At 61.4% G+C, this 16,342-nt stretch overlaps 2 protein-coding genes across 2 annotated transcripts; both read right to left on the bottom strand.

Moving 5' to 3' along the window:
• Positions 1–1,997: 1,997 nt before the first annotated feature.
• LOC140658242 (uncharacterized) lies at positions 1,998–5,494 on the bottom strand. Its single transcript, XM_072876413.1, is given in 9 exon segments — positions 1,998–3,091; positions 3,248–3,366; positions 3,519–3,632; positions 3,850–3,985; positions 3,988–4,205; positions 4,437–4,561; positions 4,842–4,931; positions 5,025–5,116; positions 5,452–5,494. Coding segments are annotated over 9 exon segments (2,031 nt in total).
• Positions 5,495–8,791: 3,297 nt separating this feature from the next.
• Positions 8,792–12,299, bottom strand: LOC140658241 (uncharacterized). Its single transcript, XM_072876412.1, is given in 9 exon segments — positions 8,792–9,897; positions 10,054–10,172; positions 10,325–10,438; positions 10,656–10,791; positions 10,794–11,011; positions 11,243–11,367; positions 11,648–11,737; positions 11,831–11,922; positions 12,257–12,299. Coding segments are annotated over 9 exon segments (2,043 nt in total).
• Positions 12,300–16,342: the final 4,043 nt, after the last annotated feature.

The raw sequence follows: 16,342 nt of genomic DNA, 5'->3' as shown, positions 1-16,342 counted from the left end.
ATTGCTTAATCACCGTTGGATTACCGTTTGATTTTCAGTCAGTCATCGATTAATTGCCATTTGATCATCGCTTAATCATTAATAAAACCCTTTTAGTTAACCCCACAACGATGACTTCTCTGAATTATTCACCTGCGACACCAGGACAAAAACCAAGCGGTGTCGCAGGCACAACCAGAGTAGGAGAAAAGGAATGCGAAGTCCAGTATTGGCGAATCCAGGCCCAAAATGCAACTCGGGACCAAGAGAGAAACCTGAAACCCCCAGAAGCCCTTCTCCAGTACTAGCTGGCTGACACTGCTGGCAGTGACTAGAGGCTTCCCAGGCTGCCCCCTTCTGCTCCTGCTTTTAGAGTGTCCTCAGCCATCCTCCTCTACCAGCCACCTTCCCAGCCAAACGCTGGTGCTCAGGGTTTCCTTCTCACCAGGCTTTCCGAGATTTCGCTCGCCCTTCCGATGCCAGGGCATCACGGAGCTCTGTGAGCTAGGTGCCGACAGAGGTGAACGGTGCCAGGGAACAAGCACCTCGCTTCAGAGCGAGGCTGTGCGTGACCACAGCTCTTTGGCCAGCTCCATTCGAGCTCCATTGCTCGGGACTGCCTCGGAGCTCTCATCGCAATCCCCTGAAGAGCACGACCTGTTCTGGCCACGTCTGGACCTCACGTCTTCCCAGTCACAGCAGTCAAGAACTGAAGGACAAAGTGCTGCCACCGAGTTCTCTTTTGGACCCTCTCTGCCTCCTTTCCTTCCTCGTTGCCTCTTCGTGGGCAGAAAAGCCCATCGGGTCTCCCAGGTTCCCCTGCCTTCCTCAGAGAGGACAGCTGCTCCCTACTTGCCTGAATCGACTTTCACGCTGCGTGAAGGCCTATCAGGAAGGCACTTCATGCACACACCGTAAGACCGCCTGTACTTTGCCTGAAGAGCAGAGGGTTGTGCAAACCTGTACAGCCACCCCACGGGATTTCCTTCGCGCCTCGGTCACCATTACTCTTTGAGTCAGCCTTCTAGCTCTCCGCCAACTTCCACAGAGCTGTTCAGCAGTCACTCTGCAACCAAATCTTTCCTCCTTCCTGCACTAGAAAGGTGCTTGCTGGTCTCCAACAGGAGGGAAATCCTTTCGCATGACCGACATTTCCCAGGCCCCTTCTCAGCCTCCCGTAGAGCACGTGTGGTTTTGCTCTAGGGGGTGTCCGACGGGACTCAAGCCCTCAGGAACAGGTACTGCTCTGACTGCCCTGAACTCTGCGGAGTGACTTCCTCACCAGGTGTTTGCCATCTCTAGTAAAAGGATTTTGTGGCTTCTACTGCACGAAGGAAGCCTTCAGTTGGTAGAGCAGCGATCAAGGTGGGAAACAGGACCCGGAACTGGGGAACGGGGAATGCCCTTTGGCTACTGTAGAAACACAATCTAAAGAAATCTTCATGCCACAAATACAGACGTGACACTGAGCTGAACTTTTAAAGAAAGGCCGCTTTGCCACTTTGCCACAATTCTCACTAACCTAGGCAACGAGGATAGGAAATGGGTTATAGCCTTGTCCAGAACGAAACAGAGTTGAAGCGTGTCAAGAGTCGCTGGGGCCGTGGCGCGTGATTCTGGGGGTGAGCCGCGAGGGCCATGCCGGGTGGGCGGGTGCAGCCCACCTGGCCGGGAGACAGGCGGTGGCACCGACTGGGCCGTGCCGGGCCACCCTCCCGGCGGCAGGGGCAGGGGCAGGAGCAGAGAGCGCCGGTCCCGGGGTGGGTGTGAACTTCCCCGGGGAAACGGAGCAGGCTGCGGGGCCATCGAGGCCTGAAGCACACGGCCGTGGCGCTGGGCAGCCGGCCAAGGCCAGCCCGCAGGGAGGGAGGTCTGGGGAAGGTGCTGCCAAGCTCCGGGGAGAAGACAACCCTGTGGGCCCAGCCCCTACCGCTGCCCCTCGAGAAAGGGAGAGGAGGAGGAGGAGGAAGCCGACAAACAAGCGTGGGATCTCCCAGTGCAGAGATTAACGGCCAACTTTATTGTGCCGGTGGAGAGGGATCAGGGCCAGCACTCGGGGACGGCGCACGGCTGGTCCCGCGGCGGCGTCCGGGCCGGCTGTAGGGAGTTTGGGCCCGACGTTGCAAGCGGGAGCGGTCTCGCATCCGCACGGGCCCAGGGGAGCTGGAGCGTCTGCCGCTCTCGAGTGCTGGGGAGCCACAGGAGGACCCCGATGGCAGCTGGCTGGCGGTGCTGAGGCTGCTGGTCTCAGGTGCCGGGGAGGCGTGGGACGGCCCCAGCGCTGCCTGGCTGGGGGTGCTGCTCTCAGCGCTCGGTGCTGGCGCGCGGCTGCTGTCATGGCGTCTGCTGGGCCGGCTGTAGGGAGTTTGGGCCCGACGGTTCAACCGGGAGTGGTTTCGCATGCGGTCGGGCCCAGGGGGGCTAGCGCGGAGGCTGCCCTGAAGTGCTGGAGAGCCGTAGGAGGACCCCGATGGCAGCTGGCTGGCGGTGCTGGGGCTGCTGGTCTCAGGTACCGGGCAGCCGTGGGACAGCCCCAGCTCTGCCTGGCTGGGGGTGCTGCTCTCAGCGCTCGGTGCTGGCGCGCGGCTGCTGTCACGGCGTCTGTTGGGCCGGCTGTAGGGAGTTTGGGCCCGACGGTTCAACCGGGAGCGGTTTCGCATGCGGTCGGGCCCAGATGGGCTGGAGCAGCTGGTGCCCTCAAGCGCTGGGGAGCCACGGGATGGCCCTAATGCAGCCTGGCTGGCGGTGCTGGGGCTGCTGGTCTCCAGTGCCAGGGAGCCGTGGGACGGCACTGCTGCTGCCTGGCTGCCGGTGCTGGGGCTGCTGGTCTCGGGTGTCGGGGAGCCACGGGACGGCCCCAGTCCTGACTGGCTGGCAGCACTGGGGCTGCTGGTCTCCGGTGCCAGAGATACAACAGACTGCCCCGATGCCAACTGGCTGCCGATGCTGGGGCTGCTGGTCTCCGGTGCTGGAGATACAACAGACTGCCCCGATGCCGACTGGCTGCCGATGCTGGGGCTGCTGGTCTCCGGTGCTGGGGAGCCGTGGGAAGGCCCCAGTCCTGACTGGCTGGCGGTGCTGGGGCCGGCGAGCTCCGAGCTGGCACTGGAGGCTGTAACGGAAGCAGGAAGGTCAAGGGCACGGCCCCCCAGGCCCCGCGGCAGGATAGGCCAGAGCGGTGGCCCCGGCCCTCCTGGAGCAGAGAGGCTCTGCCAAGCCCACCCTGGGCACCCGCTGCCCAGGGGCACCCGGATGCTTTGCCTCTTACCGGTGCCCAGGCCAGCACAGCCGTCGCACTCCCAGCGGGCCGTGCTGTTCCTCGAGTAGGAGCAGCGTCTGTGGGTGCCCTCGGCAGCGCAGGAGCAGCACAGAAGCAGTTGCCAGGGCCTGGGGAAGCAAACGGGTTCATGGCTGTGAGGACAAAGTGACCGCAGCACGGCATTGTCCGGCAGAGCTCTTGCTCTTAGTCCTTCTGCTTCGAGGCCTTGGCGAGACAGAGATCCCGTGCGGAGCCCCGGGGTGCAGCTTTGGCAACTTACCCCTCTTCCTCTGCGTGCTCCCTGCCTCCTGGACAAAGGCACTCACTGGCATCGCAGCGGCTGTGCCTCTCACTTAGTCCTGCATATGCGTGGCTGTTCTCCCATGATGGCCGTCTGAAGGAGGAAGGAAACTTGATGAGCCCCTGCTGCCCCGGCATAAGGCGGACGCAGGGCGTCCTTGCTCTTCCCCCCCTGCCCTGTTTCCAACTCCTTCGTGAAGCTGAAGCCCAGAGGCACGGGACAGCGGAGGGCCAGGACTGCCTGGGCAGGCCCTGGCACGGCACAGCGCTTGCGCTCTCCTGTCTTGTGAGCCGGGCAGAAGGACACCAACCTCCTGGGGATTCGGATCCCCATGACGAGCATTTCCGAGAGAAAGAGATCGTTATCTCTACAGAGGGGGCACTGGAAGCAAGAAATGCCAGCGCGCACAGCTTGTCCCTGCAGGAGAAACATGAGGAGCGTGAGTGAGGCCCTGGTGCTGCTGAGCGCCTGCCGTGCCCCGGGGGCCAGGGAACGGCTCCTACCTGGATGCAGCCCCTGTGGAACCAGGCGTGCTTGCACGCTGGGCACACCATGGTGCTGTAGGACTTTCTGTCCCCCACAAGTTCCAGGCAGATGAGGCAGGTGGTGTTCTCCTCCGGAGCCGCCTCCACTGCCTGCTCTGGGCGGTGCTCCCAGCAGAAGGACCTGGGGGGAAGAGGAAAGGGATGGGTGAGGTGAGAAGCGCTGGGTCCTTCCCCGGTGGCGGTGAGGAGGGGAGAGCAGGTGTGAAGGAGCCCCAGACCTTGCCCGGCACGGGCTCTGCCTGTGACTGGCTGCTGGGAAGTGTCACTGCGGGTTTCTTTCTTGTTTGCCTGATGCTGGCAGGAAGAGGACTGAAGGCGAGGAGCCTTCCCCGTGAGGGCCGGCTGCCCTTACCTGTAGACCCCAAAGAACTGGGTGACGCATCCACCTTCCACGGCACAGGGCAGATGGAAGCTGCGGTTGCAGCCCGTCTCGTGGCAGGTGATGGTGGCCCCGCTCTCGCCACAGACAAAGCAGTGCTGGAAGGAGCAGAGCAGCCCCCATCAGCGGCAGCCTCAGGGCCTCCACAGGCAGCCCCACACCTCCGGGCAGGGCGCAGGACGTGGCCGTTGCTGGGTCACAGCCCGCAGATCCGCCTGGCGGACGAGGCGCCTGCGCTGGAGCCTCTGCGGAGCTGCTGGGAGCAAGACTTCTGTCCCAGAGCTGGTTGGAAGGGCTGGGAGTTCTTTCTCGGGGTCTGGGCTAAGCTCCCGCAGACCTCTCCTGGCACAAATCTCCCTGTTCTTGTCAGGTCCTCACCTTCTGTGCTGCCTGGGCGATCGTGCGTCTAATATCCTCAAGGCGAACTCCATCCCTACTCCCTTGCTGAAAAAGCTTGTTGGCGAAAAACTGCAGAAGAGAATAGATGAGGAGATGAGGAGGAGAGTGTGGCAGGCACTGCCTGTTGGAAAGCTGGAGCTCCGGAGCCCCGGAGGAACTCACCAGGCAAAACACATGGGCACGGAGCCCTTGCTTCTCCAGTTTGCGCCCGCAGATGTCCGGGTCAGCCTCTGCCCGGCGACACAGCATGCATGCTGGAGGGGAGAGAGCAAATGCCAGCGGGAATGAGCACCTCTGCGGGGCCGGGGGACGCATCCCCGAGGGATGGCCCCCGAGGGCCTGCTCTGTCCCTGCCCAGCTGGCTGATGGGCAGGGCTGGAGGCCTTGGAGAGGAAGGGGGCACTGCAGGCACGGGCGTCCCAGTAAAGGTGCCCACTGCCCAGCCGGGGCCCCGCTTGCTGAGGAAAGGAGGGGCCCTGCCCCGGGGTGGGTGGGGAGCTCCTGCCTCCCCCTGCCACCGCTCTCGGCCCCACGCTGACCACCCCGACACGGCCTCTGCCAGGCCTCGGGAGGGATACTTTGCTCTCACCCTGCTCCATCGAGTCGGGGGCCTTGCGCTTCCTTGCAGACATGGCGCACGTCAACGGTGAGCGTTTGGAGAGTCCCTGTCCCAGCAGCGCTGGGGTGTCTCCTCCAAATGCTCCTCTGCTGACTCTGAGGGAGAAGCAGGGCGCGGGTGAGGGAGAAGCGAGGCGCGGGTGAGCTTGCAGCACAGGCCCGGAGCCCCGAGGCGTGGGGCCCCCCTCCTCCCTCGGCAGCCCCGCGCAAGCCCCATCCGTCCCCTGCCCTCTCCTCACCTCACCAGGTCGCCCTGACGCACGGCCTGAGCCCAGCGTTCCTTTTTGTGGCCTTGCCCCCGCACGGGTCACAGTGGCCGCTGTGACATCAGCGCCGCTGGCCTGCGTGCGCCCCAAATATGGACAGGGACGCCCTCGGCCACCTGCCACCCACTCTGAGACGGCCACCGCCTCACAGGGGTGGGTGTGAAGTGCCGAGGCGGGGGCCCGAGCCCTCGGCACCCGCGTAACCGGGGCGGCTGCTCCCGCGGCAAGTGCAGAGTCCAACGGCGGGCCCCCCGGGGCAGCCGTCGAGGTGGCACTCTTGGCCGAAAGGCGCTGTTCAGGCAGTGCGACTCCAGGGCTCCAGCCCTGGCCAAGGGAAATCTCTGCTCCTGCCCCCGGCACGGGGAGCGCTGCCAGCAGGTCAGGGAAGGTGATCCTTCCTCTCTGTGCCGCACCGGTAAGGCTGCCTCTGCAGTACTGCCTCCGGTTCTGGGCTCCCCGATACAGGGGACAGAAGCGACCTTTGAGCCTGGCCTGGGCTCACACATCCCACCCGCTCAGACGCGGGGGGTGGCCGGGGCACAGCACAGGACCGCAGGAGGGCACCGAAATGTCGCAGGTGGCCCAACATCTTTCTCCTGAAGTCCTTAGCGCTTTGGTGATGTGCTGCCTCCAGAAGAAAAAGCAGCGGGACCGCAAGCTGCGGAGTCAGGGCGGAAAGGGCCTTTTGCCATGGCAAGAAACTGCCTTTCAGAGTCAGTGTGAGCCTTTCCTTGGCGGGGTAGGAGGCTGCAAGTGGCCGTGGGGCAGCTTTGGAGGCAGTGGGTGGGAGTGTTGATCTGTTTGAGGGCAGGAAGGCTGTACAGAGGGATCCGGACAGGCTGGGTCGATGGGCCGAGCGTTGTCAAGCACTGGAACAGGCTGCCCAGGGAAGTGGTTGAGTCACCCTCCCTGCAGGTAGTTGAAAGACGTGTAGACATGGCGCTTAGGGACATGGTTTAGTGGTGGACTTGGTAGTGTTAGCTTAACGGTTGGACTCGATGATCTTAAGGGTCTTCTCCAACCTAAATGATACTATGATTCTGATTACCATTCGATTATTGCTTAATCACCGTTGGATTACCGTTTGATTTTCAGTCAGTCATCGATTAATTGCCATTTGATCATCGCTTAATCATTAATAAAACCCTTTTAGTTAACCCCACAACGATGACTTCTCTGAATTATTCACCTGCGACACCAGGACAAAAACCAAGCGGTGTCGCAGGCACAACCAGAGTAGGAGAAAAGGAATGCGAAGTCCAGTATTGGCGAATCCAGGCCCAAAATGCAACTCGGGACCAAGAGAGAAACCTGAAACCCCCAGAAGCCCTTCTCCAGTACTAGCTGGCTGACACTGCTGGCAGTGACTAGAGGCTTCCCAGGCTGCCCCCTTCTGCTCCTGCTTTTAGAGTGTCCTCAGCCATCCTCCTCTACCAGCCACCTTCCCAGCCAAACGCTGGTGCTCAGGGTTTCCTTCTCACCAGGCTTTCCGAGATTTCGCTCGCCCTTCCGATGCCAGGGCATCACGGAGCTCTGTGAGCTAGGTGCCGACAGAGGTGAACGGTGCCAGGGAACAAGCACCTCGCTTCAGAGCGAGGCTGTGCGTGACCACAGCTCTTTGGCCAGCTCCATTCGAGCTCCATTGCTCGGGACTGCCTCGGAGCTCTCATCGCAATCCCCCTGAAGAGCACGACCTGTTCTGGCCACGTCTGGACCTCACGTCTTCCCAGTCACAGCAGTCAAGAACTGAAGGACAAAGTGCTGCCACCGAGTTCTCTTTTGGACCCTCTCTGCCTCCTTTCCTTCCTCGTTGCCTCTTCGTGGGCAGAAAAGCCCATCGGGTCTCCCAGGTTCCCCTGCCTTCCTCAGAGAGGACAGCTGCTCCCTACTTGCCTGAATCGACTTTCACGCTGCGTGAAGGCCTATCAGGAAGGCACTTCATGCACACACCGTAAGACCGCCTGTACTTTGCCTGAAGAGCAGAGGGTTGTGCAAACCTGTACAGCCACCCCACGGGATTTCCTTCGCACCTCGGTCACCATTACTCTTTGAGTCAGCCTTCTAGCTCTCCGCCAACTTCCACAGAGCTGTTCAGCAGTCACTCTGCAACCAAATCTTTCCTCCTTCCTGCACTAGAAAGGTGCTTGCTGGTCTCCAACAGGAGGGAAATCCTTTCGCATGACCGACATTTCCCAGGCCCCTTCTCAGCCTCCCGTAGAGCACGTGTGGTTTTTTTGCTCTAAAGGGTGTCCGACGGGACTCAAGCCCTCAGGAACAGGTACTGCTCTGACTGCCCTGAACTCTGCGGAGTGACTTCCTCACCAGGTGTTTGCCATCTCTAGTAAAAGGATTTTGTGGCTTCTACTGCACGAAGGAAGCCTTCAGTTGGTAGAGCAGCGATCAAGGTGGGAAACAGGACCCGGAACTGGGGAACGGGGAATGCCCTTTGGCTACTGTAGAAACACAATCTAAAGAAATCTTCATGCCACAAATACAGACGTGACACTGAGCTGAACTTTTAAAGAAAGGCCGCTTTGCCACTTTGCCACAATTCTCACTAACCTAGGCAACGAGGATAGGAAATGGGTTATAGCCTTGTCCAGAACGAAACAGAGTTGAAGCGTGTCAAGAGTCGCTGGGGCCGTGGCGCGTGATTCTGGGGGTGAGCCGCGAGGGCCATGCCGGGTGGGCGGGTGCAGCCCACCTGGCCGGGAGACAGGCGGTGGCACCGACTGGGCCGTGCCGGGCCACCCTCCCGGCGGCAGGGGCAGGGGCAGGAGCAGAGAGCGCCGGTCCCGGGGTGGGTGTGAACTTCCCCGGGGAAACGGAGCAGGCTGCGGGGCCATCGAGGCCTGAAGCACACGGCCGTGGCGCTGGGCAGCCGGCCAAGGCCAGCCCGCAGGGAGGGAGGTCTGGGGAAGGTGCTGCCAAGCTCCGGGGAGAAGACAACCCTGTGGGCCCAGCCCCTACCGCTGCCCCTCGAGAAAGGGAGAGGAGGAGGAGGAGGAAGCCGACAAACAAGCGTGGGATCTCCCAGTGCAGAGATTAACGGCCAACTTTATTGTGCCGGTGGAGAGGGATCAGGGCCAGCACTCGGGGACGGCGCACGGCTGGTCCCGCGGCGGCGTCCGGGCCGGCTGTAGGGAGTTTGGGCCCGACGTTGCAGCGGGAGCGGTCTCGCATCCGCACGGGCCCAGGGGAGCTGGAGCGTCTGCCGCTCTCGAGTGCTGGGGAGCCACAGGAGGACCCCGATGGCAGCTGGCTGGCGGTGCTGAGGCTGCTGGTCTCAGGTGCCGGGGAGGCGTGGGACGGCCCCAGCGCTGCCTGGCTGGGGGTGCTGCTCTCAGCGCTCGGTGCTGGCGCGCGGCTGCTGTCATGGCGTCTGCTGGGCCGGCTGTAGGGAGTTTGGGCCCGACGGTTCAACCGGGAGTGGTTTCGCATGCGGTCGGGCCCAGGGGGGCTTGCGCGGAGGCTGCCCTGAAGTGCTGGAGAGCCGTAGGAGGACCCCGATGGCAGCTGGCTGGCGGTGCTGGGGCTGCTGGTCTCAGGTACCGGGCAGCCGTGGGACAGCCCCAGCTCTGCCTGGCTGGGGGTGCTGCTCTCAGCGCTCGGTGCTGGCGCGCGGCTGCTGTCACGGCGTCTGTTGGGCCGGCTGTAGGGAGTTTGGGCCCGACGGTTCAACCGGGAGCGGTTTCGCATGCGGTCGGGCCCAGATGGGCTGGAGCAGCTGGTGCCCTCAAGCGCTGGGGAGCCACGGGATGGCCCTAATGCAGCCTGGCTGGCGGTGCTGGGGCTGCTGGTCTCCAGTGCCAGGGAGCCGTGGGACGGCACTGCTGCTGCCTGGCTGCCGGTGCTGGGGCTGCTGGTCTCGGGTGTCGGGGAGCCACGGGACGGCCCCAGTCCTGACTGGCTGGCAGCACTGGGGCTGCTGGTCTCCGGTGCCAGAGATACAACAGACTGCCCCGATGCCAACTGGCTGCCGATGCTGGGGCTGCTGGTCTCCGGTGCTGGAGATACAACAGACTGCCCCGATGCCGACTGGCTGCCGATGCTGGGGCTGCTGGTCTCCGGTGCTGGGGAGCCGTGGGAAGGCCCCAGTCCTGACTGGCTGGCGGTGCTGGGGCCGGCGAGCTCCGAGCTGGCACTGGAGGCTGTAACGGAAGCAGGAAGGTCAAGGGCACGGCCCCCCAGGCCCCGCGGCAGGATAGGCCAGAGCGGTGGCCCCGGCCCTCCTGGAGCAGAGAGGCTCTGCCAAGCCCACCCTGGGCACCCGCTGCCCAGGGGCACCCGGATGCTTTGCCTCTTACCGGTGCCCAGGCCAGCACAGCCGTCGCACTCCCAGCGGGCCGTGCTGTTCCTCGAGTAGGAGCAGCGTCTGTGGGTGCCCTCGGCAGCGCAGGAGCAGCACAGAAGCAGTTGCCAGGGCCTGGGGAAGCAAACGGGTTCATGGCTGTGAGGACAAAGTGACCGCAGCACGGCATTGTCCGGCAGAGCTCTTGCTCTTAGTCCTTCTGCTTCGAGGCCTTGGCGAGACAGAGATCCCGTGCGGAGCCCCGGGGTGCAGCTTTGGCAACTTACCCCTCTTCCTCTGCGTGCTCCCTGCCTCCTGGACAAAGGCACTCACTGGCATCGCAGCGGCTGTGCCTCTCACTTAGTCCTGCATATGCGTGGCTGTTCTCCCATGATGGCCGTCTGAAGGAGGAAGGAAACTTGATGAGCCCCTGCTGCCCCGGCATAAGGCGGACGCAGGGCGTCCTTGCTCTTCCCCCCCTGCCCTGTTTCCAACTCCTTCGTGAAGCTGAAGCCCAGAGGCACGGGACAGCGGAGGGCCAGGACTGCCTGGGCAGGCCCTGGCACGGCACAGCGCTTGCGCTCTCCTGTCTTGTGAGCCGGGCAGAAGGACACCAACCTCCTGGGGATTCGGATCCCCATGACGAGCATTTCCGAGAGAAAGAGATCGTTATCTCTACAGAGGGGGCACTGGAAGCAAGAAATGCCAGCGCGCACAGCTTGTCCCTGCAGGAGAAACATGAGGAGCGTGAGTGAGGCCCTGGTGCTGCTGAGCGCCTGCCGTGCCCCGGGGGCCAGGGAACGGCTCCTACCTGGATGCAGCCCCTGTGGAACCAGGCGTGCTTGCACGCTGGGCACACCATGGTGCTGTAGGACTTTCTGTCCCCCACAAGTTCCAGGCAGATGAGGCAGGTGGTGTTCTCCTCCGGAGCCGCCTCCACTGCCTGCTCTGGGCGGTGCTCCCAGCAGAAGGACCTGGGGGGAAGAGGAAAGGGATGGGTGAGGTGAGAAGCGCTGGGTCCTTCCCTGGTGGCGGTGAGGAGGGGAGAGCAGGTGTGAAGGAGCCCCAGACCTTGCCCGGCACGGGCTCTGCCTGTGACTGGCTGCTGGGAAGTGTCACTGCGGGTTTCTTTCTTGTTTGCCTGATGCTGGCAGGAAGAGGACTGAAGGCGAGGAGCCTTCCCCGTGAGGGCCGGCTGCCCTTACCTGTAGACCCCAAAGAACTGGGTGACGCATCCACCTTCCACGGCACAGGGCAGATGGAAGCTGCGGTTGCAGCCCGTCTCGTGGCAGGTGATGGTGGCCCCGCTCTCGCCACAGACAAAGCAGTGCTGGAAGGAGCAGAGCAGCCCCCATCAGCGGCAGCCTCAGGGCCTCCACAGGCAGCCCCACACCTCCGGGCAGGGCGCAGGACGTGGCCGTTGCTGGGTCACAGCCCGCAGATCCGCCTGGCGGACGAGGCGCCTGCGCTGGAGCCTCTGCGGAGCTGCTGGGAGCAAGACTTCTGTCCCAGAGCTGGTTGGAAGGGCTGGGAGTTCTTTCTCGGGGTCTGGGCTAAGCTCCCGCAGACCTCTCCTGGCACAAATCTCCCTGTTCTTGTCAGGTCCTCACCTTCTGTGCTGCCTGGGCGATCGTGCGTCTAATATCCTCAAGGCGAACTCCATCCCTACTCCCTTGCTGAAAAAGCTTGTTGGCGAAAAACTGCAGAAGAGAATAGATGAGGAGATGAGGAGGAGAGTGTGGCAGGCACTGCCTGTTGGAAAGCTGGAGCTCCGGAGCCCCGGAGGAACTCACCAGGCAAAACACATGGGCACGGAGCCCTTGCTTCTCCAGTTTGCGCCCGCAGATGTCCGGGTCAGCCTCTGCCCGGCGACACAGCATGCATGCTGGAGGGGAGAGAGCAAATGCCAGCGGGAATGAGCACCTCTGCGGGGCCGGGGGACGCGTCCCCGAGGGATGGCCCCCGAGGGCCTGCTCTGTCCCTGCCCAGCTGGCTGATGGGCAGGGCTGGAGGCCTTGGAGAGGAAGGGGGCACTGCAGGCACGGGCGTCCCAGTAAAGGTGCCCACTGCCCAGCCGGGGCCCCGCTTGCTGAGGAAAGGAGGGGCCCTGCCCCGGGGTGGGTGGGGAGCTCCTGCCTCCCCTGCCACCGCTCTCGGCCCCACGCTGACCACCCCGACACGGCCTCTGCCAGGCCTCGGGAGGGATACTTTGCTCTCACCCTGCTCCATCGAGTCGGGGGCCTTGCGCTTCCTTGCAGACATGGCGCACGTCAACGGTGAGCGTTTGGAGAGTCCCTGTCCCAGCAGCGCTGGGGTGTCTCCTCCAAATGCTCCTCTGCTGACTCTGAGGGAGAAGCAGGGCGCGGGTGAGGGAGAAGCGAGGCGCGGGTGAGCTTGCAGCACAGGCCCGGAGCCCCGAGGCGTGGGGCCCCCTCCTCCCTCGGCAGCCCCGCGCAAGCCCCGTCCGTCCCCTGCCCTCTCCTCACCTCACCAGGTCGCCCTGACGCACGGCCTGAGCCCAGCGTTCCTTTTTGTGGCCTTGCCCCCGCACGGGTCACAGTGGCCGCTGTGACATCAGCGCCGCTGGCCTGCGTGCGCCCCAAATACGGACAGGGACGCCCTCGGCCACCTGCCACCCACTCTGAGACGGCCACCGCCTCACAGGGGTGGGTGTGAAGTGCCGAGGCGGGGGCCCGAGCCCTCGGCACCCGCGTAACCGGGGCGGCTGCTCCCGCGGCAAGTGCAGAGTCCAACGGCGGGCCCCCCGGGGCAGCCGTCGAGGTGGCACTCTTGGCCGAAAGGCGCTGTTCAGGCAGTGCGACTCCAGGGCTCCAGCCCTGGCCAAGGGAAATCTCTGCTCCTGCCCCCGGCACGGGAGCGCTGCCAGCAGGTCAGGGAAGGTGATCCTTCCTCTCTGTGCCGCACCGGTAAGGCTGCCTCTGCAGTACTGCCTCCGGTTCTGGGCTCCCCGATACAGGGGACAGAAGCGACCTTTGAGCCTGGCCTGGGCTCACACATCCCACCCGCTCAGACGCGGGGGGTGGCCGGGGCACAGCACAGGACCGCAGGAGGGCACCGAAATGTCGCAGGTGGCCCAACATCTTTCTCCTGAAGTCCTTAGCGCTTTGGTGATGTGCTGCCTCCAGAAGAAAAAGCAGCGGGACCGCAAGCTGCGGAGTCAGGGCGGAAAGGGCCTTTTGCCATGGCAAGAAACTGCCTTTCAGAGTCAGTGTGAGCCTTTCCTTGGCGGGGTAGGAGGCTGCAAGTGGCCGTGGGGCAGCTTTGGAGGCAGTGGGTGGGAGTGTTGATCTGTTTGAGGGCAGGAAGGCTGTACAGAGGGATCCGGACAGGCTGGGTCGATGGGCCGAGCGTTGTCAAGCACTGGAACAGGCTGCCCAGGGAAGTGGTTGAGTCACCCTCCCTGCAGGTAGTTGAAAGACGTGTAGACATGGCGCTTAGGGACATGGTTTAGTGGTGGACTTGGTAGTGTTAGCTTAACGGTTGGACTCGATGATCTTAAGGGTCTTCTCCAACCTAAATGATACTATGATTCTGATTACCATTCGATTATTGCTTAATCACCGTTGGATTACCGTTTGATTTTCAGTCAGTCATCGATTAATTGCCATTTGATCATCGCTTAATCATTAATAAAACCCTTTTAGTTAACCCCACAACGATGACTTCTCTGAATTATTCACCTGCGACACCAGGACAAAAACCAAGCGGTGTCGCAGGCACAACCAGAGTAGGAGAAAAGGAATGCGAAGTCCAGTATTGGCGAATCCAGGCCCAAAATGCAACTCGGGACCAAGAGAGAAACCTGAAACCCCCAGAAGCCCTTCTCCAGTACTAGCTGGCTGACACTGCTGGCAGTGACTAGAGGCTTCCCAGGCTGCCCCCTTCTGCTCCTGCTTTTAGAGTGTCCTCAGCCATCCTCCTCTACCAGCCACCTTCCCAGCCAAACGCTGGTGCTCAGGGTTTCCTTCTCACCAGGCTTTCCGAGATTTCGCTCGCCCTTCCGATGCCAGGGCATCACGGAGCTCTGTGAGCTAGGTGCCGACAGAGGTGAACGGTGCCAGGGAACAAGCACCTCGCTTCAGAGCGAGGCTGTGCGTGACCACAGCTCTTTGGCCAGCTCCATTCGAGCTCCATTGCTCGGGACTGCCTCGGAGCTCTCATCGCAATCCCCTGAAGAGCACGACCTGTTCTGGCCACGTCTGGACCTCACGTCTTCCCAGTCACAGCAGTCAAGAACTGAAGGACAAAGTGCTGCCACCGAGTTCTCTTTTGGACCCTCTCTGCCTCCTTTCCTTCCTCGTTGCCTCTTCGTGGGCAGAAAAGCCCATCGGGTCTCCCAGGTTCCCCTGCCTTCCTCAGAGAGGACAGCTGCTCCCTACTTGCCTGAATCGACTTTCACGCTGCGTGAAGGCCTATCAGGAAGGCACTTCATGCACACACCGTAAGACCGCCTGTACTTTGCCTGAAGAGCAGAGGGTTGTGCAAACCTGTACAGCCACCCCACGGGATTTCCTTCGCGCCTCGGTCACCATTACTCTTTGAGTCAGCCTTCTAGCTCTCCGCCAACTTCCACAGAGCTGTTCAGCAGTCACTCTGCAACCAAATCTTTCCTCCTTCCTGCACTAGAAAGGTGCTTGCTGGTCTCCAACAGGAGGGAAATCCTTTCGCATGACCGACATTTCCCAGGCCCCTTCTCAGCCTCCCGTAGAGCACGTGTGGTTTTTTTGCTCTAAAGGGTGTCCGACGGGACTCAAGCCCTCAGGAACAGGTACTGCTCTGACTGCCCTGAACTCTGCGGAGTGACTTCCTCACCAGGTGTTTGCCATCTCTAGTAAAAAGGATTTTGTGGCTTCTACTGCAAGAAGGGGGAGGGGAGTAATATCAGGCTTGCCCGAGAGAAGCTGAGGACGACGTTCCACGGTTAGAGGTAGCGGGTGCCAGTGAGGACACTTAGCCTGTGTCTCTGAGATATGCAGGGTACGCTGGGGCACAGCCGAAGTCGAACAGAATTGAGCTAGGGGATACTGAGGCAATAGGAGCCAATAGGTAAGCAGCAGTGGAACACCTCAAAGCACACAAGTGGTGGTCCTCTATGAAGGAGACACGGGCGACAGCCCAGCTGAAGTGCCTCTACACCAATGCACGCAGCATGGGCAACAAGCAGGAGCAGCTGGAAGCCATTGTACATCAGGAATACTATGATATGGTTGCCGTCATGGAAACGTGGTGGGATGACTCGCACAACTGGGGTGCGGCAATGGATGGCTATAAACTCTTCAGAAGAGATAGGCGAGGCAGGATTGGTGCTGGGGTAGCCCTATACGTTAGGGAGTGTCTGGATATTTTAGAGCTTAATGATTGTGACAATAGGGTTCAGTGTCTATGGGTAAGAATCAGGGGGAAGGCCAACAAGGCAGATATTGTGGTGGGAGTCTGTTACAGACCACCCAACCAGGATGATGAGGCAGATGAACTATTCTATAAGCAGCTGAGAGAAGCCTCACGATCGCTAGCCCTTGTTCTTGTGGAGGACTTCAACCTACCGGATGTCTGCTGGAAATACAATACAGCAGAGAGGAGACAGTCTAGGAGGTTCCTAGAGCGTGTGGCAGATAACTTCCTGACACAGCTGGTGAGTGAGACAATGAGGGAAGGTGCCCCGCTGGACCTCTTGTTCATGAACAGAGTAGGACTTGTGAGCCATGTGATGGTTGGAGGCCATCTTGGGCAGAGTAATCACGAAATGATAGAGTTTTTGATACGTGGAGAAGCGGCGAGGGGGGTCAGCAGAACTGCCACCTTAGACTTCCGGAGGGCAGACTTTGGCCTGTTTAGGAGACTGGTCGACAGAGTCCCCTGGGAGGCAGCCCTAATGGGCAAAGGAGGCCAGGAAGGCTGGACATTCTTTAAGGAGGAAGTCCTAAAGGCACAAGAGCAGGCTGTCCCCAGGTGCCGAAAGACGAGCCGGCGGGGAAGATGACAGGCCTGGCTGACTAGAGAGCTCTAGCTCGAACTCAGGAAAAAGAGGAGATTCTGTGACCTCTGGAAGAAGAGGCAGGCAACTCAGGATGACTACAAAGGTGTAGCAAGGCTGTGCAGAGAGAAAATTAGAAGGGCCAAAGCTGAGCTAGAGCTCAATCTGGCTGCTGCTGTAAAAGACAACAAAAAGTACTTCTTCAAATACATTAGCAGCAAAAGGAGAGCTAAGGAGAACCTCCAGCCCCTAGTAGACGGGGGAGGGAACACAGTGACCAAGGATGAGGAAAAGGTTGAGGTACTTAATG

This window comes from Ciconia boyciana, chromosome 11 (assembly GCF_034638445.1).
Source record: "Ciconia boyciana chromosome 11, ASM3463844v1, whole genome shotgun sequence".
NCBI classification, from domain to species: domain Eukaryota; kingdom Metazoa; phylum Chordata; class Aves; order Ciconiiformes; family Ciconiidae; genus Ciconia; species Ciconia boyciana.
Note: the sequence above shows the minus strand (reverse complement) of the source record. Positions and strands in the feature narration are given on the sequence as shown.